Here is a 21,864-nt window from a genome sequence, read left to right on the forward strand (position 1 = left end):
ACTTTTGAAACAATAACCTTGAGTTCTTTAATTATTGAATCATGCATGGATCAATTCTAAGTAAATTTTGAATGGATGGTTTCATCCTTCCTATTTTCATGAAAAATAGTACTCCTTGGCTTAATTTTATCACTATCATTATTTTATTTTTACTTAACAACAAACACAAGAATATATATACGTACGTTGGAGACTGCAAAAGTCACAAACAACTTAATATACACAAGTTAACATCCAGTAATTGTTTGTGATTTAAATGTTTGACGGATGCAGAATTGTGAAATAATTCATATGAATCTTGAATTCGTTGGCTATTTGCTCAGACTAGTACTGTTTGCCAAACACAGAGAGCATCTTTGCTTCATGTTAACAAGTTTGGCTGGATATTTTTTTTATCTTCGTATTGTAGCAGTGCGGACGTTTTTGGAAGTTCCCTTCATATGGCTATAAGCACCTTAGTTATAGTCAAGTTTGTATGAGTATTTTGTGCATGCATGCAGGTGTAAATAGCTATGAGATTGGGAATAAAGCTATAAGGAACAAAGTTTATAGCTGGTCTGCTGATTAGTTGTTAAAGTAAAGTAAGGAATGGAGCATTAATTGAGTGCAGACTAGTTGAGGGATTTGGAGCTCAAAAGGGTACATGCAGGTCCTTTTATGGCCCGAGTGTTGGGGAGATTATGTGATTTGTATAAAGTCCATGGTTTCCTGCTCTTCACAGCAACTTGAGCATCCAAACCATTTATCACATTTGACACTAACACCTGAAACACCTACTCACACCTTCTTCTTTTTTTTTTTGTTTCCCTTGATCCCTAAACCCACCAAGATTAAACTAGCTAGGTTCCCTAGTTGCCCAGGAGCTTGCTCTATGGTGGGGTGTCAGAGGTCAGCTAGACAAGCTCAGTGGCATAGTTAAGATCTAGAAGTAAGGCTGTGCTCCATGCTGCTGATGAGCAGGCACAACAAAGCAATCAAGTCAAAGACTGGCTCAGGAAGCTGCAAGAAGCAACATATGATCATGCATAAGATTTGCTGGATGATTTTTCAACTGAAGTTCTGTGAAAACAACCAATGACAGGGAATAAATAAATATCTAGGGAACTGCGTATTTTTTCCTCAGGATCGAACCAGTTTGTGCATTGTTGGCGGATGGGTCTTAACTCATAAAGTGAAAGCACTTAGGGAGAGATTGGATGATATTAATGCTGATAGTGAACAGTTTCACTTGGAGGTTCGTGATGAGGAAAAAGTTTCTTTGAATATGGCCAGGGAGCAAATCTCTTCTGAACCTGGATTTGTGGTTGAGAGAGAAGGTGACCAAAAGGCAGTTAGAAGTTTTTTGTTGAATTCCAACTACAAAGAGAATGTTTCTGTCATCTCAACAGTTGGGATAGAAGTGTTAAGGAAGACCACATTGAGTCAAAATGTTTTCAATGGAGAATTTGTTTTTTTTTGTTGAATTCCAACTATAAGGAGAATGTTTCTGCTTGTCTTAGATGATGCGTGGGATGATAAGAATGGTCAAGACGGTGAAAAATGGGGATGTTATTCTCTTCAGAAAACAGACATTTCTTAAAGGGATACGTCATTATAACTGTTTGCAAGAATGAACTGTTTTGAACATGAAGATGAAGAGGGTGATTTAGTTACAGCGGTGGTTGTTTTTTAAATAATTTTTTGTATTTTTGTACTGAAATATATGTTAATAATTTTTTTAAATTTTTAAAAATTATTTTTGACACCAACATATCAAAACGATCTAAAATATATAAATTATATTAAATTTTAGTCAAAAAAAATTAAACTTTTTAAAAATACAGTTTGTACCACGTTCCCAAATATATTCAAAAAATAGTTAAATTATTTAGATTTTAATTTTTTTTAATAGATTATTAATTCAAATCTAACCAATCTTAAAATAATTTAAAAATTTATATAGTAAAAATACATGTACATATAGAAAAAAAAAGAATTAAATGTTTTGGCCAAAGATCGCACACCTTCCAATTATTGTGATCGATCAAGAGTTCATTCAAACGGACGCCCGCTATGCATTGGACGACTATGGCAGGTTACTACTTCTCTCTTTCACCTCCTCGTTTTGTATTCTGATGATGCAAGAAAAAAGATAAAAATAAATTATTTCTCAAGTGTAAATATAAAAAAAGGGCGCGTGATGAAAGTCAGCTAGTTCGGTGGTTAGCTGGTCAGAGTTGTTAATTGTTAGTTAAATAGTCAGCTGAGATAGTTAGGAGGCTAGAGTTCGAAGAACTTGCAAGGCAGGTAATGAAAGAATAAGAATTCTGCGGTTACAGTTTCAATCTCCCTCTCTTTCTTCTACTTCTCCCTCAATTTCTTTTCTTCTTCTAATTCTCTCTTCGATTTTTAAGCTCTTTAGCTTTGTTAAGGTGAAGCCTTAACATGATTAAACAACTCTTTGTTCGTTTTTCTTAAATATCTTCTTCTTCTTCATGAATTTGTTGCCCAAAGGCAAAGGGGCATGTTGAGTCTGCAGATGGCTAAGTTCACGGTAGAATTCTTTGTGTTGAATGTTGATCGCTTCTGTTTGGCTCTGGCTAGCAAAAAGATACATGCTACGTTTGCCATGGGTATCCTCCTGATCTCGGAGGTGAGTTTTTAATCTTGTTTTAAACTGGGGTTTTTCTCTTTCAAAGATTTTTTCTTCGTTGTGTTGTGTCGCTATAAGAAATTGTGTGCCTTTAATGTGTTTGACAAAACATCTCGATTTTGATTTTAATTTTAGTTGTTTTTTAAATTAATTTTTATTTAAAAATATATTAAAATAATATTTTTTAATTATTAATATATTAAAATAATTTAAAAATATAAAAAAATTAAATTTAAAAATATTAATCTTCAGATTTTTTTTTATTTTTAATACCAGCTCTCAAACTCATTTAAAAACATTAATAAAAATAAAAAGTATCAATTTAATATTTTTAAAAGTAAATATATTTTTAAAAATTATTTAAAAATAAAAGCTACCACGATTTTAAATCTTAACTTCTTGTTTGGAATTATATTTCACCGGAGTTTAAGTAAATTTTTATTTTTAAAAAATTAATTTTTTATATTTTTAAACTTTTTAATGTAAAAAATAAATTTTTTAAAAATATATTATTTTAATATACTTTTAAATAAAAAATATTTTAAAAAATAATTTCAACCACATTTTTTAATATACAAAGAAACAACAGAAGAGACAAAATAAGGGTGGTAATAAATTATCTGAGGCTTACAAAATCCCCTCCCCGCCATAGTTGGCATTTTAATTTACAATTATAAGACAACAATCACTGTCTTCATTAATGGAAAAGTATATGCTTCCAAATGCAACATCAGCTTTGGAAATTAGTTGTATAGATGCCAACTACTCACTCACTCGTTCATAAATAAGAATAAGAGTAAGAGGGGTTTGCCAGTCACGTAAGCCGTGACGCTCGCTATTTTGGGTTCTTAAATAAGAGCAAGAGTAAGAGGGGTGTGCCAGTCACGTAAGCCGTGACGCTTGCTATTACGGATTTCTTGTCTTTGTATTTCCATGAATACTACTATATTATAAACCTTATCCAAAAAAAAAATATATATTATATACTCCTTACTAAATTAAGCAAATAAACGACTATCCTGAAAATGAAAAAGCCACACTCCTAGCTCTGGTTTATGTTTCTGACGTTAATCAACACGCTCAGATATCATTCGTTCTGCAAAGGACCAGTAGGAGTGCCAGAACAAGCAAGTTGACCATTCTATAATTTAAACTTGTTTATGTTTGAGATTTCTTTCAGTACTATTTGTACTTATTGTTCTTCTTAGCGATGTGTTCTGTTACTCATTTTGTTATGTTTTTCTTTTGTTTTCCTCTTTCTGTTTGATCAACTGTAGGTAAAGTAAGCAGTTTTGGTTTGCGTAGGGAGGTGGGAAGATGGGTTTGGAGGCATTGGTTTGGTATTGTCGACCTATGGCAAATGGGGTTTGGGCAAAAGAAGTGGATAATGCATTTGGTGCTTACACTCCCTGTGCCATTGACTCCATAGTCATTTGCATTTCTCATCTGGTTCTTCTTGGTCTGTGCTTGTATCGAATATGGTTGATTATTGACAACAATACCAAAGTTCAAAAATACTGTCTCAGGACAAATTACTATAATTACATGCTGGGTTTTTTGGCTGCTTACTGCACAGTTCAGCCTTTATTAAGGTTGTTTATGGATGTCTCAATCTTCAATCTAGATGGCCAGACTTCCCTTTCTCCCTTCGAGGTACATGAACTTAATTTCTCGTTAATTTAGACTTCTAATGTTTCTGTCAAAGATAAACCATATTTCGAAATCAGCATTTGCTGGCTGTCTTTCTTTTCTTTTCTTTTCCAAAAAAAATCTGCATTTAACTTGTTCTTCTGATAATCATTTTACTGGCTTCTTAGTGGATTTTCTACCCTTTGCAGCTGGTCTCCTTGATTGTTGAGGCCCTTGCCTGGTGCTCCACTCTTATCATGATTGGTTTGGAAACAAAAATATACATTCGACAGTTTCGATGGTATGTGCGGTTTGGAGTCATTTATGTGTTGGTAGGGGAAGCGGCAATGCTTAATCTCATACTGTCAGTGAGTGATTACTACAGTAGGTTAGTCATTCTTCCACTTCCTGACTTAATAAATTAACTCAACCAAGTTCTATTTTTCGTGTATTTTTCCATCAGGTTGGAGTGCCATTTAATGTGAGCAAGGTTTTTTTTTTTTTTTTCCTGTGCAACAGCCCCATCAAATAAAAAGATAGCAATGTTGTACTATTGGCTGGAGAACATTATTATAATTACTTAGTTGATAAAATGAGTGATACTAAATTATATAGTAGCCTTCAGGGGAAATAAAATAGAAAGATAGTAATGTTGACCATAATTACAATCTGGGCTTCTGCCAAACTCTTCACAATTGAGAATAAGAAAAAGGAAAATTTTAGAAGCTGAATTTTTTAACAGGATTAGTGTCCTGCCATCTGATTTATAAAGAGAGGGAAGGGTGCGGTGGGGATTAAATTCCTGAATTTTTAATTCCAATGAACAATCTGTTAGTGGACTCTGATATAATCCAATCCACATGCAAGTCAAGACATTGTGCAATTCAGGCTAAAAAACATCTGCAGAAATAAACTATTTGTTGGTGAGAATAGGTAATCCTGCTGTACAAGCCTCAAGAAGCAAGTTTATCGCATAAATGCAATTTGCAATGAGGTTAGATGGGCATGACTGATATAGATTTCATGGTTATTCTAGATAAGGATGCTTGCAGGATTAACAGTATTATTTTCTGCTGTTCATATTCTCTCAATTTATGTTGGAGGCAACACTAAACTACAGTTCTTTTGCGAATGCAGATTTACATTGTATATGTATATCAGCACGGTTTTCTGCCAGGTTTGTGGCCTTTTATTTCTCTATAATATAAAGATTATAGGGTATATCAGCTCTTCTAATTTTCTCATCTTTCTTCATGCTACTTTGACCTATCATCCATTCAATGGTCTTCAATCAGGGCTGGTAAATGCTTATGCTAAGGTGGACATCTCTAGCTGTTTTTGTACAAATTTTGACTCTGCTTGAGTCTATCAAAACTGAAGTCACTTTCCATGGCCTTGGAGGACAGTACAACTTGAGCCTAGCCTGGCCTGGCCTTATAAACCAAATCAACAACATTTTTAAATTAAGCACCTAACAACAACATTCCAGGGAGAATTTTTAAAGTTTTGTGAGAATGACATGAAAGCTACTTTGTTTTGGATGTTTTGATACTCATTAACATATCTTTGTTGGGATTTTCTTAAGTTGGTAAAGGTGGGGAGTGGACAATGCCATGGATATTGGCATCTTTAGATCATAAGATGGAGCCTGTTGGAACCTCTAGGCTTATCCTGATGCTAAACAGCCAATAGATACAATTTCTTATCTCGAACTGCCTGGCAGGTTCTTAAGCCTTGATTGAATCCACTTTTTTTCGGCAGGCCACCACAACATCTTGGATGTTACAGATTGATACCAAAACGATTGAGTTGTTTAGAATACACCGATGACATCAACACTAATTCTTGGCATAGAAGTTCAATTTTGTTTCATTAGCTTGACCAAATTCTTAATCATTCCCAAAAATGACAAACACCTCAGTCATATTTTGCCATGTGGCTACTTTTGTTGCAGGTTTTGCTTGGGATTCTTCTACTTGTTTATATTCCCAATTTGGATCCTTATCCAGATTATGTTATGATGGAATCTGAGTCTCTTGATAATTGTGAATATGAAGCACTTCCTGGAAGAGAGCAAATATGTCCTGAGAGGCACGCCAACTTATTTTCTAGTAAGTAGTTCATTATTCACTGTTCTCAATGCCAAGAGATCTCAAAATTCTTGCTTCTATTTCTCAAGCGGTTGCTTAAGATAGAAAAAGTAATGAACTGCATGTTGGCTAGAGATCAAAAGTGTGGTTTCAGTGATAGCTAAGCTGGTTAGTCATTAATTTTTTAACTGCTTATAGATATATTGATTCATTTCCCTCTGCAAGGAATATTTTTTGGATGGTTGACTCCACTCATGAAGCAAGGCCATAAAAGACCTATTACTGAAAAGGATGTTTGGAAGTTAGACACATGGGACCAGACTGAGACATTGATAAAAAAGTATGCACCACGTTCTTCTCTTTCATAGTTTAAGGGAAACCTTGTATCCCTTTTTTCGTAAATGTTTTCAGCTATTGCAGGTTCCAGACTTGTTGGGTTGAAGAATCTAAAAGGCCAAAGCCACGTCTCTTAAGAGCACTAAACAATAGTCTTGGGGGAAGGTATTGGTTGAATTGCAAGTCTCATGTTGTTTCATTCCCTTTCATTTTGATACTTATTGGACTTTAAACATACCAAATGGTGGCTTTATCCTTTGTAAAACCTCCTGAATTATATGTTTTTTTGTTTGATTGAGACCCTTGAACAATTATTTTCCCTTATTTCAACTCTTAAATTCAAGTTGTTTTGATTTAGACCCTGTATGTTAGATTCTGCTTATTTTTCCATCACTTAGAATCTGAGTTCCATTTGTTTTCTTATAAAATTTTCCAAAATCATAAAAAAAAAGATAAAAAAATCATCAAGAAATCATCCTCTGACAACATTATGATCAAATTATCATCAAGAAATCAACCTTTAAAATTCTTATGATTTTCTTGATGATTTATGAGAAAAACAGATGACGTGCACATGATATTTAAAAACTAAAATGGATAAATCTAAGAGAAGAAATACAAATGAAAACATCCTAGAGTTAGGGGTTCAAATCAGAAAAACATATCAAGAGTGTTGTAAAATTACTTACAATACAAGATATGTTTCTACTGTTTAGCTTATTGTAGTAAAGATTTTCTTTTACTATTACCAATATATATTAATCGTATTTTATTCGTTTTTTATCTATCATTTTCTGTAGGTTTTGGTTGGGAGGATTTTTTAAGGTACATGTTTCTAGGATTGCTTTAACTTGTTTAATTTCTCAATAAATTATCATCCATACTTTTTCTATGTTACAATTTGAATTTGGTGAACCTAGAAGCTTGAGCTTTTTAGTTTTATTTTCCTATTGCATGTTGGGATATTATTGCCCTATATTCATAATATATATATATATATATATCAAAATTGTGGTCTCAACTCTTAAATTGTAGGGAATACTCTCAGTTTCAACCTTTATTAGTTATGGACCATGCAATATTTTCTCTCTACTATTGTAATAATTTCAATCTAAACTGATGTTCGAGACTGAAACCTAACAAAGTCGACTTTAGAAGCTCTCTACTAATGTCACAAGTCATGTGGAGCTTATACCTTTTTATTTTTACTTGTAGATAGGCTATGATCTTTCTCAATTTGTGGGACCTATTGTATTGAGCCACCTCTTGCAGGTCTGTTTTTTTACTGTTAATGCCTTGTTTTATATATAATGCATCACATCCATTTTGCTGTTAGCTAGAGTTTCATGTTTGGTAAGAATTTATTTAGATTTCATACATAAGGATTTTGATAATGCTAATAATAATCTATGTTCTTTTTATGTGCTTGTAAATAGTAGTCAAATGGGATAGCTAATCCGGCATGTACTTCCTTGATTGCACCAAATGTCTCTCAACATTTAGTCAAGGATTATTTTTTCTATGCTTCAATAATTGCTCTATTGAATAGCATTTTTCCTATGATAGAAATAGTTCAATTGATTAACTCAAATTTGATATCGAGCACAATTCAAATCTCTTACACTTCGTGCTTATGCTGCCAAATTTGTGATTGTTCCACTACATGCAGTCAATGCAACGAGGTGATCCAGCTTGGATTGGTTATATCTATGCCTTCATAATTTTCCTTGGGGTGGTATGAATTCGAGCTCATCTATTCTTTCAATTTCATTTTTATAGGAAATAGATTGAATATGTATAAACATTTCTCTCTACCTTCATCTGTTTAATTTCATTGTTCGTATGATATTATCCGTTTTATTTCCTTAGCTTGATCTTATAGCATACATAATATATTCCATTGTATGTGTTAACATTCAAGCAACTCAGTTTACATATTTCATCATTTAATTGCACATGTTCGGTTACGTTTTATTTGGGGATTTTCTAGTTGATAGAACAGTGTTTTAAGCATTTAACTGCTGTTAATGATAATTGAGAAGCCTTTAGTACTCGCAAAATGTTCAACTGCATGTTACACTTGTATTTAGGATTGTTGATAGTGAAGCTAAGTACTGATTGTGAAAGTGATCAATTTAAAAATCAAGTAGTTTTGGAGGATTTGTATTCCTTCTATAGAGTGTTTGTTATATGATTGTGAGTATATAAATATGAAGTGTAGCTTATTTTGTAGCAAAACTGTCACCAATCAATCAAATAAATCATATCAATTGTCGCTTAAAACATTAAACTTATTTATTCTAGTTTTATCGTTGTTTTTTTTATTGTTTTCTTGATCATTTTTCCTTAATTTACATATTTTTTTGTTGCTTTATTTCAATCTTTTCTCCTTTGGTAGCCGAGCATCACTTGCTCACATGATCATCAGGGTAAAGTTACTTGTTCATCGAGTCCAAAAACTTAGGAAGTCTTAGCTACTCATAATTTTCCTTTTAACATAGTATAACTAGCCACTGCAATGTATTGTTATATTCTTCTTTTTCTGTGTTACTATCAATCTTGATGTCATCATTAATATTTAAATTTCTTTGATATCACATTTAATTATTGATATCAAGATACGGGACTTCATTGACCATGACAAAACTTTTTCTTTCTTTTGGAATGTTAAGATGGTAAACCACAATAGATTCAGGGAAGCCTATGTAAAACAAGAAGTCACAAAATCAAAATAAGGTAAATGAAGTAGGAAAACAAGATTCGTAGTGTGATTGAGATACCTTTGATAACTTTCAAAGTTATGATTTTTATGGCACCCCTCCCTCCAAATCTAAGGGTTTAAACAAGCCAAGATTTCCATGTTAGCAACCAATCTTGCTTGCACAATGGAAAGAGTTGCTGGTTTAAGTGATTCATGGTATGACTTGACTATGTTTAATGGCGTGACAAATAAAATCAAGCAATTCTTCATGTATCTAAATGTTACTAGACTATGTGGCTAGCCATTCCTATTATTCTCCTAACCGTGTTTCATCTTGCTTGGCTAATTTTATTATGCTATGGATATTTGCCAATGGAATGTAGTTTTTGGATTAATTGGTTGATTTACTTGGTTCAGTTGTTCGGTGCGCTTTGTGAATCTCAGTTTTTCCAGAATGTTATGCGTGTTGGTTTTCAGCTGAGGTCAACTCTGGTAAAACTATTTTCTTATCAATATTTAGATGTATATGAACTTGTTTTTCAAATATATCCTTCAACATCATTTTTCTTTGGAATTTTGGTTGTTCGCCAAATCCAAATTCTTGCTTTGTTGTTTCTGGATGAGTTAGCTATTTTTACAGCAGCCTTTTCCAATTACAGGTGGCTGCTATATTTCGTAAATCCTTGAAACTAACTCATGAGGGTCGAAAGAACTTCCCATCAGGGAAGATAACAAATATGATCACAACAGATGCCAATGCACTTCAGGTATGCTTTTTATGAAGAATTATTAATATGCATCATGTCATGGAAAAAGAGAATTAATTATTTGTTAGAGTGAGTTTCTACTCGAAACATTATACATTACATGAATTTGAAAAGAAATTGTAGTGGCAATAAAATATTTTTTGTATATCATAAATACTTATTGATATCCCTGACCTTGCATAATTGGGAAGTCTTCATCATGTCCATACTCTTTTTTTTAAATTGTTTTATTGTGAGATTTTTTAATGTTTGAGCAATTTTCACATTTTCTTTTATTTCTTAAACATTTTTAAGAATTGTAATTTTTCCTAAAAACTAATTCTTAATTTCTAAAACATTATAAATATTTTGATTTTTTTGATTTCTTAATTTTTAAAGAATGAAGTTTGTTAAAAAAAGTTAATTTTTTCATTTTCAAAAACTTTTAAAAGGAGGAGGGAGGTGGCCAACATTTTTGTCAATGTGTGATTGGCTTGTTCTTGAATCTTGGCTTTGGGAGTTTTATGTAACAATGAATTTCCAAGGGAAGAGGGAGACAACCATTGTTTTTTGGGTTTTGAATTATGAAATAATTAATTTTTAAAAGGAATATAAGAATTTTGTCATAGGTGGACATTTAATAAATTAATCAATAATTACTATAATTATTCTAAAAAAAAACAACTACCATATTTTGAGTTGTTTTAAATTACATGACTTTCTAACATCCCTTTATGTCCCCCCCTAAAATCCTAAAATTAATGAATCAATTCACTAATTAAAAAATTAATTTTACAGGTTATTTATAGTTGGAGAAATCTCCAACATGTCCTTACATTTTCAATTATTTATAGTACATCTTTGTATTGCTCAAGGGTAATTTTGAAACAAAAAAAATACATTTTTATCAATTTAGATGGCAAGATTTGATGGAACATATTAAAGAATGTAATACTATACAAGGATAAAATAGATAATATTGGAGTCCTTTTTAACTATACAAGCTAGGACACATCAAGCCATTTATCCTATTTTTGTTTTTATCTTTCCTCACTAATAATCGTTCTTTTTCCATTATTTATTAAGGTCTAAAATGCATTGCCATTGTATTCTGTAGCAAATATGCCAACAACTTCATGGATTGTGGTCTGCTCCATTTCGTATCACCATCTCCATGTTTCTTCTTTACCAACAATTAGGTGTTGCTTCACTTTTTGGCTCCCTCATGCTTGTTCTCATGGTCCCCACACAAGTAAGAAATATTCTTCCTCTTGCTTAATCTAGTGTTTTAATTCTTAGAATCAACATTTACTTGTGGTAAACTATATTGATCTTTTCATATCATTCAGATCAATCATAATTCATTTAATATCAATAAAAATAAAATTTTTAAGCACTCCAAAATGTTAATTGATGTGATCATAACTTGTAGAGTAGCTTTTTTGTGTGCATTAAGGTCTCCTCATATAGCAAGGTCTATTTAAGGTGTGAATAGATGGCTTAGTTTCCATGTTACGTAGGCACACTAGAATATTTTTGAATGGCTTGTTGGTTTGTTGGGTGTACTAGTGTTATTAGAACTAAACTAGACTTGCCAGTTTAACAAGTGAACTAAATCTAGAATAGTCTACGTTGAGGGAATAGATTGCCTTATAATTTTCCCTACAAGAACCATTGAAGACCAGCTTGATCGAATCATCCAAAAATCTCCATAACCGCCTGACCCAGGCTGGTTGAACCATGACGATATAATTGTGCCACATCAACTCTTAAAAATAAGCAACAATGGTGATACCCAAAACCTCATAAAATTGAAGGCTCAATTATACCATTTTTGTACCACCAACATGACTTTTTTCCGTTGTGTGTGTATAATAAAGATGACCTCTAAACCGATGACTATACTCTCCAGACTCTATGGCAATAAATAATATGCTCATCCTACTAATTTTGAAATCAAGCAACATATAAGTAACAAAAATGAGATTGCAACTTTAATAACACTCAAGACTAGAAAGGGAGCTTACTTTCATTGGTGAGAAATTTTGTTTACAAACCTGGACACTTCCTTCAGACATGATGTTCACGCAGGAATTGAGTACTAGAAGATTGTTTAAGAGCTTACAGACACACCTGAGTAACAAAACTATCAACCTACAAATCTATCTATCAGCCTATGGTGTTACTTCCTACAGCTATAGCATAACAAGCTTCAGGTGTCCTGAAACTTGGGAGAAACAGCTCTCGTTACTGCCTACAGCTATAGCATGCCTCTCGTACATTTAAACAAATTTATTGGGCCTAACTTCATTTTGGATATAACATTTGCCCCTCTTCCTTCCATATGTGAGCGTTCACCTCACATATGAAAGGAAAATTTCCTCTGTACTTAAGATTGACCTACAATTTGCAAGGTGTGAGGTTACTATAATCTATCCATTGTAAAACAAGTCCACAAGTAAATTTTGTAAGTTACTAACATGTTTGGTAATATTATAATGCATATCACTTCAAGTTGCTGTCTTTTTGTGCCTGAAAAGATATTTTGAGTCAAAACACGGAATCAGAAGTTACCTTTTCTAACTCTAGCACAAGTTACAAAATTTAGTTAAAATCCATAGGTAAATTGTATATTATATGCTCAGATATCAAGTCATTAGATTTTAGAAGTATCATTACTTCTGTAGTTTGATAGAATTGTGCAGTTAATTAAGTGACCCATTTTCATTTCATCCACATTGATTTTCATTCCTTTTAATCTTTTTGTGTGATAGACAATTTTGATGAGCAAGATGAGAAAGCTAACTAAGGAAGGATTGCATAGGACAGACAAAAGAGTTAGCCTCATGAATGAAATCTTGGCTGCCATGGATGCTGTGAAGTATGGTTTAAGTTTAATTAAGAAGAATTGCTCTTATATTTTCAGTCTCATGCCATTTCAAATGATTGTTTTGACTCTATAATGAAATATTTCAGATGTTATGCATGGGAGAAGAGCTTCCAATCCAGAATTCAAAGTGTGCGGGATGATGAGTTGTCATGGTTTCGCAGTGCACAATTACTATCTGCTGTACGGAACAAACTATATATCTTGTTGAGTTATTTTGTTGCTCCTTCTCTTCCAAGAATGTGCAAAAAGCATGATGCTTCAATGATTCCATTTAAAATTATATTCATAGTGAAATCTAGAAAATTGTAAATGTGATCTAACTATGAAGTATGATTTGTCCTGAGAAGAAACAGTTGCCAAAATTTCTATCATATCCTACATCCCACCACCTATGGAGTCATGTATACCTATGTGTTATGATAAGTATGTGCACCTCAGCAATCTTTTTGTGCTGCTGGTGTTAAATGTACGGGAACCTTACATGTGCATTGACTGACTATTTCCCTTCTATTGCAGTTCAATAGTTTTATACTGAACAGCATCCCAGTTATTGTGACATTGGTTTCATTTGGCACGTTCACCTTGCTTGGCGGGGATTTGACACCTGCAAAGGCATTTACGTCACTCTCTCTGTTTCAAGTTCTAAGATCTCCTCTAAACATGCTTCCTAACTTACTAAGCCAGGTTCTGTTATTTTTTCTATTTCACTAATTATACTTGATAATAAACAAGTTTTGTTGATGATGTCAGCATTGTCTTTGATGCAAACCGATCCCCCCCTCTAAAAAAAAAAATAACAAGTCCTTACATTCTTGTCATAATTCTTCATGTTTCATGTAACATACCAGATTTGTGTTTGCTAGTGCGGTTGGCTGTGTTGAAAAAAAGCTTAATGATCTGAAGTACAAGTTTTTCCTAAAAAGCATGAATTTGATCCTTTATCTAAAACCTGTTGTTTTTTAAACATGCAAGGATTGTTACTAAAAACCTTTGTAAAGAAGTCTTCTATCCAAAAATCCTACAAAATACTTTTCTATCGACAAAATCCCAAAATAAAATGTTCATACCAAAATATTTATAATTATGCCAAAACTTAGCTGGAGAGATATAAAGAACTTTTTTGAATGAGAAAATTACTAGCTTTATTTTCTTGCACAACTCTATCTCAAGAAAAAATTATCATGTTCTTCAATGAATCTGTGGCTGTATTATGTGCTTACAACAAAATTCATGTTATTTAGTCAAGAGCTAATTAGCTTACCTTGCGTGTTGTATGATTACTCATATTGGCTGTATTCTTTCTTAGGTGTCTAACTGTAACTTGTTCTGTAGGTTGTAAATGCAAATATATCATTGCAACGCTTGGAGGAACTGTTTTTAGCTGAAGAGAGAATTTTAGCACCAAATCTGCCTCTTAAACTTGGATTTCCAGCTATCTCAATTGAAAATGGGAACTTTTTATGGGATTCAAAGGTTAACTTCTAAATCTTAAGCATCTAAGAAATTGGTCTTGTGGTTTGATGGAAGTTGAATTTGATATTTATTTGAAATTTTTGTATTTGCACTTGATTGGAATTTTGTATTCTAAACATAGTTAAACTAGGATTTATACTAGAAACATTGTTAGGAAGTGTGGTGGTAAATAAACACCACGTTATTTCTTGTGGTCTACTTATTGATTTTAACGCTCAGACATGCTTCTTATTCAAGAAATCTTAGAATCTCATGCCTTTTCCAGCTAGAAAAGCCAACTTTGTCAGATATCAATTTAAAAATACAAGTTGGCAGCTTAGTTGCAATTGTTGGCGGGACTGGAGAAGGAAAAACATCTCTTATATCAGCAATGCTTGGAGAACTGCCTCCTATGGAAGATGCAAGTGTTGTTATAAGAGGGACTGTTGCATATGTTCCTCAAGTTTCATGGATCTTCAATGCTACTGTGAGTTGCAGCTTAGTTTCTTCTTTGTTAATTAATTTTGGTCTCTTACATATATAATTATCATTTATTTTGTATCTTTGTAGTGCTTCTGTGCTTCTGTGCTTCAAAGCCATGTTTCATGGATCTTCTCAGGCTTTGCATTAATGTTGTGCACATTCTTGACGTTGAAAATCTGTTCTTACAGGTGCGTGACAACATATTATTTGGGTCAGAATATGAACCTTCACGCTATTGGAAAGCTATTGATGTAACTGCATTACAACATGATCTCGACTTGCTTCCAGTTAAGTGCATCCCTTTCTTCTCTCTCTTGATTCTTCTGTTTTGTTTGAAATATCCCTTAGAAGATTACCTCATAATTGTTTATTCAGGGCCATGACCTCACTGAGATAGGTGAAAGAGGAGTCAATATTAGTGGAGGGCAGAAGCAAAGAGTTTCCATGGCTAGGGCTGTCTACTCCAATTCAGATGTATACATATTCGATGACCCTTTAAGTGCTTTAGATGCTCATGTTGGTCGACAGGTACTGGGTCATGTTAAATACTATAAGCTCACATTAAAGTTAATTTGATCACTAGTGCTACCTGTTCTATATCTTATAACGAGCTTGATATGGTTCACGGTGATGATCAGCTCTTTATTAATAAGCTTTCTTTATACAAAGTGAACATTCAATTACTTTATTCCAACGATGCTATTCCTTGAAGACCAAGTTATGAGTTCGAGGGAATTTCTCTCTGTTTCTTTTTCATATTACTTTAGTGTTTCATGACTTTGACAATCGCTAGCTTTACACATCGAAGCTATAAAAGTAAGCTTAAAAAGCTTCTGTTTAAGCTAAATATTAGCCTAATCTCAAATTTACAGGTCTTCAACAGTTGTATTAAGGACGAGTTGCAAGGAAAAACCAGGGTTCTTGTCACCAACCAGCTTCATTTTCTTCCACAAGTGGATAAAATTATTCTTCTCAGTGAAGGTATGATTAAAGAGGAGGGAACTTTTGAGGAACTCTCTAAAAATGGGAAGCTGTTCCAGAAGCTGATGGAAAATGCAGGGAAAATGGAAGAGCTAGTGGAAGAAAAGAACAGTGAAAATTTGGACTATAAAAGCTCAAAACCAGCAGCTAATAGGGGCAATGATTTGCCACAAAAAGCAGGTTCCAAAATGAAAGTGAAAGGAGGGAAATCTGTACTTATCAAGCAAGAAGAACGTGAAACAGGTGTTGTCAGCTGGAATGTTTTGATAAGGTAATTTAGGGGGCTTATTTAAGATTCTTGCTATATTTTATTTCTTTGATTGTTTGCGCAATTTCTAAACAATGCCTTAGGATAAGGAACCTTTCTGAATACATTCAACAGATTTTTATATGCTGTGAGAAACCAAGTTCATGGGTAAACCTCTTTGGTGTACTAAGAAAACTTCAATGCGGGCGAAAGTTGAAAACATATTTCCTAGTCTTTAACTGTTGTACCACAATTGTGGCCAAGGTAGCACTGGATATCCTGAAGACTAGTGATGCTCAAATGCACATATTTTGGATGCAAAACCATTTAATGCCCATTGGATACCAACTACTTACTGTAGATGTTCCATGTTATACAGTGTCTTTGTAGTTTTAAGCTCTCCAGCAAGCTCTTAAAACCAGTGGTAGAAACATTTTTTCAACTAATGGCCATTCTGTAACGTGAATACTTTAATATTTCCCAGTTTTTCAATAGCATTTATGCTAGTCATAAACATGAAACATTCTAAGAGAATTTTTTGCTCTTGTACTTGACATTTTTATGTCCATTTGCAGGTATAACAATGCATTAGGAGGCATATGGGTGGTTTTAATAATCTTTTTGTGCTACTTATTAACTGAAGTTCTTCGAGTTTCAAGAAGTACATGGTTGAGTGTTTGGACTAATCAAAGCACTTTGGAGAGTTATAGGCAAGGATACTACATTTTCGTATATGCACTTCTATCATTTGGTCAGGTTTGTTCACAGCCACAGTTGGCATCAATATCTTAGAGTCGCAATATTTGTAAGCTTTTAGCAGGAAAAAGAAAGAAATAGCTTAATTCATTTTACTTTCTTTCATTTGCAGTTGTTTTTTAACATAGAATAACAGATGTTGAAACAAAAAAGAGAAGCAGTGAGGAAGAAACTTTAGAATTTATGTAATTGCTATGGTCATTACAGTTTTACTTCATATTTCTGGTTCAGGTGATTGTGACTCTAGTGAACTCTTATTGGTTAATCAGTTCAAGTCTTCATGCAGCCAAAAGACTTCATGATGCCATGCTAGACTCTATCCTACGAGCTCCCATGCTATTTTTCCACACTAACCCATCTGGGAGAATAATCAATAGGTTTGCGAAGGATTTAGGTGAAATAGATCGTAATGTTGCCAATTTTGCCAACAATTTTCTGAACCAAGCCTGGCAGCTATTTTCAACTTTTGTGCTGATAGGCATTGTGAGCACAATATCATTGTGGGCCATTATGCCACTTCTGATCTTGTTTTATTCAGCCTATCTATATTATCAGGTATGATGAGAAATCCCTAGTTGTTGTTGTTGTTTGGAAACTGGTATGCCTTTTGCAATGAATGTAACTTTAGTATCTTGATTGGGATGCTCTATGAGGTTGTTTCTTTCATGTATCAATTTATTGTTGTTTTTATCAGTTTCACATGTAAGAGTTATCATCCCAGATAATGCCACTCAAATCCTAAATAAGCCAAACATGCATGTTTCTTAAAATTTAGAATAACCTTATACCATTTGCAGTTAGAAGACTGTCTCTTTAAGAGGTAAATCCTATGGATTTTATTTCGGAGAAAAGACATGCCAAATTCCATGCTAAAATCCAATCAGACCGTATTGAACCCATTTCGATGGACTTTGGCTTTGTCTTTCTGAGCTTCAATGCTGGAAGTTAGCGACTGTATTGTAGTTGGTCATATCCTGTCAAGAGATATGCTACCATTCAACATGTTGTCTCTGTAGTGGCTTTTAGCTTCTCCTTTCAGTTTATATGAAGAATTAGCTCAAGGAGGATAGTTTTTCATGTTAGAATTCATGTAGGCTCAATTACAAGATCTTCAGCAAGAAAAAGAAATCTATACCCTTTAACTATGTACGTGTTTAAAACATTTCACCCATTACCTGTTGTTTAAATATCTCATTGTAATTCCTCACAGTCACTGTTTCTGCAATCATATATATCTATTAATGTTGAGTTAATATTTTTATGCTAGTTAATTCATCTTGTCAGTATTGTATCTACTAGCTCTAATAACTATGTTCTTGTACTGTATTGTACAGAGCACATCCCGTGAAGTGAAACGTCTGGATTCCATTACCAGGTCTCCAGTTTATGCACAATTTGGAGAAGCGTTAAATGGTTTGTCAAGTATTCGTGCATATAAAGCATATGATTGGATGGCAATCATCAATGGGAAGTCTATGGACAATAATATCAGGTTCACTCTTGTAAATATGAGTTCAAATCGCTGGCTCACCATAAGGTTGGTAACACTAGGAGGGATCATGATTTGGTTGATAGCAACATTTGCAGTTTTGGGGAATGGACGAACAGAAAATCATGTGGAATTTGCATCTGTAATGGGTCTACTACTTAGTTATACTTTGAACATCACTGATTTGTTGAGTAATGTTCTAAGACAAGCTAGTAGAGCTGAAAATAGCTTAAACTCTGTTGAGCGTGTTGGCACATACATGGATTTACCCTCCGAAGCTCCTGCCATTGTCGAGACCAATCGTCCTCCTCCTGCTTGGCCTTCATCAGGATCAATTAAATTCAGGGATGTTGTTCTGCGTTACAGACCCGAGCTTCCTCCAGTCTTACATCATTTGTCCTTTGAAGTCTCTCCTAGTGAAAAGCTAGGAATAGTTGGAAGAACAGGAGCAGGGAAATCTAGCATGCTAAATGCACTGTTCCGTATTGTAGAACTGGAAAGAGGAGAAATCACCATTGATGGTTGTGACGTTGCTAAGTTTGGACTCACAGATTTGCGGAAAATTCTCAGTATCATACCCCAATCACCAGTTCTCTTCTCAGGTACTGTCAAGAGAAACTGAAATCTGGTTCTTTTCTTATGTTGACATCTGATACTGTCTTTTGGATGAGTTGAGATGATTTATGCTCTTACTCTGTTTTGATTTTGTTTTCCACTTGAAAGCTTGCTAACCAAGAATACTTGAGATTTGATTGAGAAACCATAGCCAAGCTGAAGCCACATTGGTGATTAATCTTAACACTTGTTTCATTCTAATTGTCATTCGTTTTCTTATAGGAACTGTGCGATTTAATCTCGATCCATTTAGTGAACACAATGATGCTGACCTATGGGAGGCTTTGGAGAGGGCACATTTAAAGGATGCCATTAGAAATAATTCTTTTGGTCTGGATGCTGAGGTATGGACTTAGATTACCTTTTATCAAACTACCTTCTGTCAGTGAATCTTAATTAGTCAAACTGTGTTAGCTATTCATATATTTTAAAAACATTGTTAACAATGTGTGACAAAAACTAATATGAAGCACACATATGGGTGGAGATAGTTCTCCACTGCAAACATTCTACTAAAAAGCTATTGCATCGATTTTCATTAAAGCTGATTTAAGTCAAAGAAATGTTTTTAATACTTATCTTTTTATGATGTGCACAATATTAAGTTGATTATTGGGTAAAGCAAACTGTAAAGTTGATTTGTTTTGGTGTCTAAGGTTTTTGAGGGAGGGGAGAATTTTAGTGTTGGACAGAGACAACTACTAAGTCTTGCACGAGCGCTGCTGCGAAGATCTAAGATTCTTGTTCTTGATGAAGCGACTGCTTCTGTTGATGTTAGAACCGATGCTCTTATCCAGAAAACCATTCGAGAAGAATTCAGATCCTGCACAATGCTAGTCATCGCTCACAGACTGAATACCATTATTGACTGCGACAGAATTCTTGTGCTTGAGGCTGGTCAGGTATGCTCTCAAATTATGTTTGCAAGGAAGTTGTTCCCTGTTTCCTTCTTGCTCGGAAAACTGAGTTTATTAAACACAATCCTGAAAAAATTAATGTAAAAAAAGAAAGAAGCAGGGATCATCAAGAATTTTCATGCTAACCAACTTCATTCACAAATTTTTATGATTCCAATATGTCATGTAGTGATCCTTTGTTTAACTCATGTTAGAATCTTCAACCTTTCAGGTCTTAGAACATGGCACCCCAGAGGAACTGCTACTACCAAACGAAGGAAGCGCATTCTCTAGGATGGTTCAAAGTACAGGCCCAGCAAATGCTCAATACTTGTATAGCCTGGTGTTTGAAAGTAAAGAGAATAAGTTGAGTAAAAGGAAGAATGATCATAGATGGATAGACTCTTCAAGATGGGCTGCAGCTGCCCAACTGGCCCTGGTTGTTAGTCTCACTTCTTCAGAGAATGGTCTTCCAATGTTGGATGTTGGAGACGAGGACAACATCCTCAGGAAAACAAAAGATGCAGTTATAAGGCTGCAGGATGTCCTGGTGGGGAAGTATGACGAAGCGATATGTGATACACTGCAACAGAGCCAAGTTCCCCAAGATGGATGGTGGTCAGCTTTCTACAGAATGATTGAAGGTACAACCAAAATTTTCCTCTGTGCATACACTAAACATATGTTCAGTGATTAATTGCATGCGTGCACAAGCATTGTAGTTGTGGTAGAAGTTGATTCATTACAACAACCGTGGTTATTCTTTTTTTTAGTGAATTTTGACGATCAGGTAATAGTGGTTTTGCCTACACTTTCTGATTCAACATGGCCGGCTTGTTTCAGGTTTGGCTGTAATGGGCAGGTTGTCACGCGGTAGGAATCAACAATATGATTATGAAAACGAATCCCTTGATTGGGATGATTTGAAAATTTAGGGAACAATGTGAAATTCGGTGTTCTAAGAAATGAGTCTAGTCTGCACCTCAACAGAGAAAGCTGGTAACTCGATTTTGAGCGATCATCCAGTAGCAAATTTCAGATGGGACTGCTGAAAGTAAAGAGAACCTCTGCTACATAAACTTTTGATATACAATTGAAATCCCCCCATATTGTATTAGTTATCACAGTCAATCCCATATCAGGGGAATTTAGCATTGATCTGAACTTGAGGAACCAAGCTGGTATGGGTTTTCGGACCACTGCATGATATTGGCACGGCAGAAAGAGTTCCAGTTTGTAAGCATGATTTTCATCAATGAATACAAGTGTTTCTTTGAAGTCTTGTGAGTTGTTAAAGTTTGCTTGCTTGATTCCAAAAGTGGTAGCATAAACACAAATTTTAATTGTATCTAGTATATTGTTCCGTTACAAGTTAGACTATTTTTTTTAAATATAAAAAAATATATTAAGAGTAATGTTATTAAATTTGATTAAATAGATTAATTTTAAAATTTCTTGATTCAACACTTTATCTAACTTTGATTAAACCGTGTAAGAGATAGCTCGACTTAAATCGATTGATTTTATATGTTCAAGTGCAACTTTGATAATCAATAAAAACATGATTTAGCTTTTAAAAAAACTTTAAGATGATAATTTTTTTAAAAAAATAAATACTCGTAAAATTGAGCATCAACGTAAAAATAGATATTTATTTGAGACAATTATCTTTAGAAAGCAAATAAAAATCAATAATGTAGTCTATTTTCCAACAAATCTAATATTAAATGATGAAATCAAAAAAGAATAAATTAAAAACAATTAAAAGACAAAAAAAACATATACTATCAATGTGTAAACTCGTCAAACCCGTGAATCGGGTAAGATGAGCTAGTACGTCAAACTTGTGAACTAAGTTATGGACTTCAATGGAATTATAATACCTAGGTCATGGATTCTATTGGATTTAATAACTTTTTCT

General features: G+C 33.8%; 1 protein-coding gene across 4 annotated transcripts; it reads left to right on the forward strand.

Annotated features, from left to right (window-relative positions):
* The first annotated feature begins 2,166 nt into the window (after nt 1-2,166).
* LOC133698298 (ABC transporter C family member 12-like) lies at nt 2,167-21,221 on the forward strand. 4 transcript variants are annotated; one of them, XM_062121179.1, is made up of 29 exons: nt 2,167-2,286; nt 2,494-2,632; nt 3,910-4,285; nt 4,471-4,649; nt 5,399-5,438; nt 6,216-6,372; nt 6,577-6,691; nt 6,772-6,852; nt 7,488-7,512; nt 7,903-7,959; nt 8,357-8,422; nt 9,806-9,880; nt 10,048-10,155; nt 11,252-11,386; nt 12,909-13,015; nt 13,111-13,204; nt 13,541-13,708; nt 14,357-14,497; nt 14,763-14,963; nt 15,148-15,246; nt 15,335-15,487; nt 15,832-16,211; nt 16,763-16,943; nt 17,175-17,498; nt 18,278-19,034; nt 19,270-19,391; nt 19,704-19,949; nt 20,176-20,587; nt 20,787-21,221. In XM_062121179.1, the coding sequence occupies exons 3-29, from the start codon at nt 3,950-3,952 to the stop codon at nt 20,876-20,878; spliced, it is 4,851 nt and encodes a 1,616-aa protein (XP_061977163.1). In that variant the 5' UTR covers nt 2,167-2,286; nt 2,494-2,632; nt 3,910-3,949; the 3' UTR covers nt 20,879-21,221. The 4 variants fall into 4 exon arrangements, with proteins under 4 accessions (XP_061977163.1, XP_061977162.1, XP_061977166.1 ...); XM_062121178.1 differs by lacking the exons at nt 2,167-2,286; nt 2,494-2,632 and adding an exon at nt 3,602-3,759; XM_062121182.1 differs by lacking the exons at nt 2,167-2,286; nt 2,494-2,632 and adding an exon at nt 3,602-3,759 and having other exon boundaries at nt 13,541-13,636.
* The last annotated feature ends 643 nt before the right edge of the window (nt 21,222-21,864 follow it).

Source organism: Populus nigra, chromosome 7 (assembly GCF_951802175.1).
Source record: "Populus nigra chromosome 7, ddPopNigr1.1, whole genome shotgun sequence".
In the NCBI taxonomy this organism is placed as follows: Eukaryota; Viridiplantae; Streptophyta; class Magnoliopsida; order Malpighiales; family Salicaceae; genus Populus; species Populus nigra.

What these genes read in the sequence shown, in the direction of transcription:
- LOC133698298 (XM_062121179.1), top strand. Translation starts at nt 3,950, where the DNA reads ATGGGTTTGGAGGCATTGGTTTGGTATTGTCGACCTATGGCAAATGGG. An exon ending in TCAGCACGGTTTTCTGCCAG is followed by an intron (nt 5,439 to 6,215) that starts GTTTGTGGCCTT and finishes CTTTTGTTGCAG; the next exon opens with GTTTTGCTTGGGATTCTTCT. An exon ending in GCACGCCAACTTATTTTCTA is followed by an intron (nt 6,373 to 6,576) that starts GTAAGTAGTTCA and finishes TCCCTCTGCAAG; the next exon opens with GAATATTTTTTGGATGGTTG.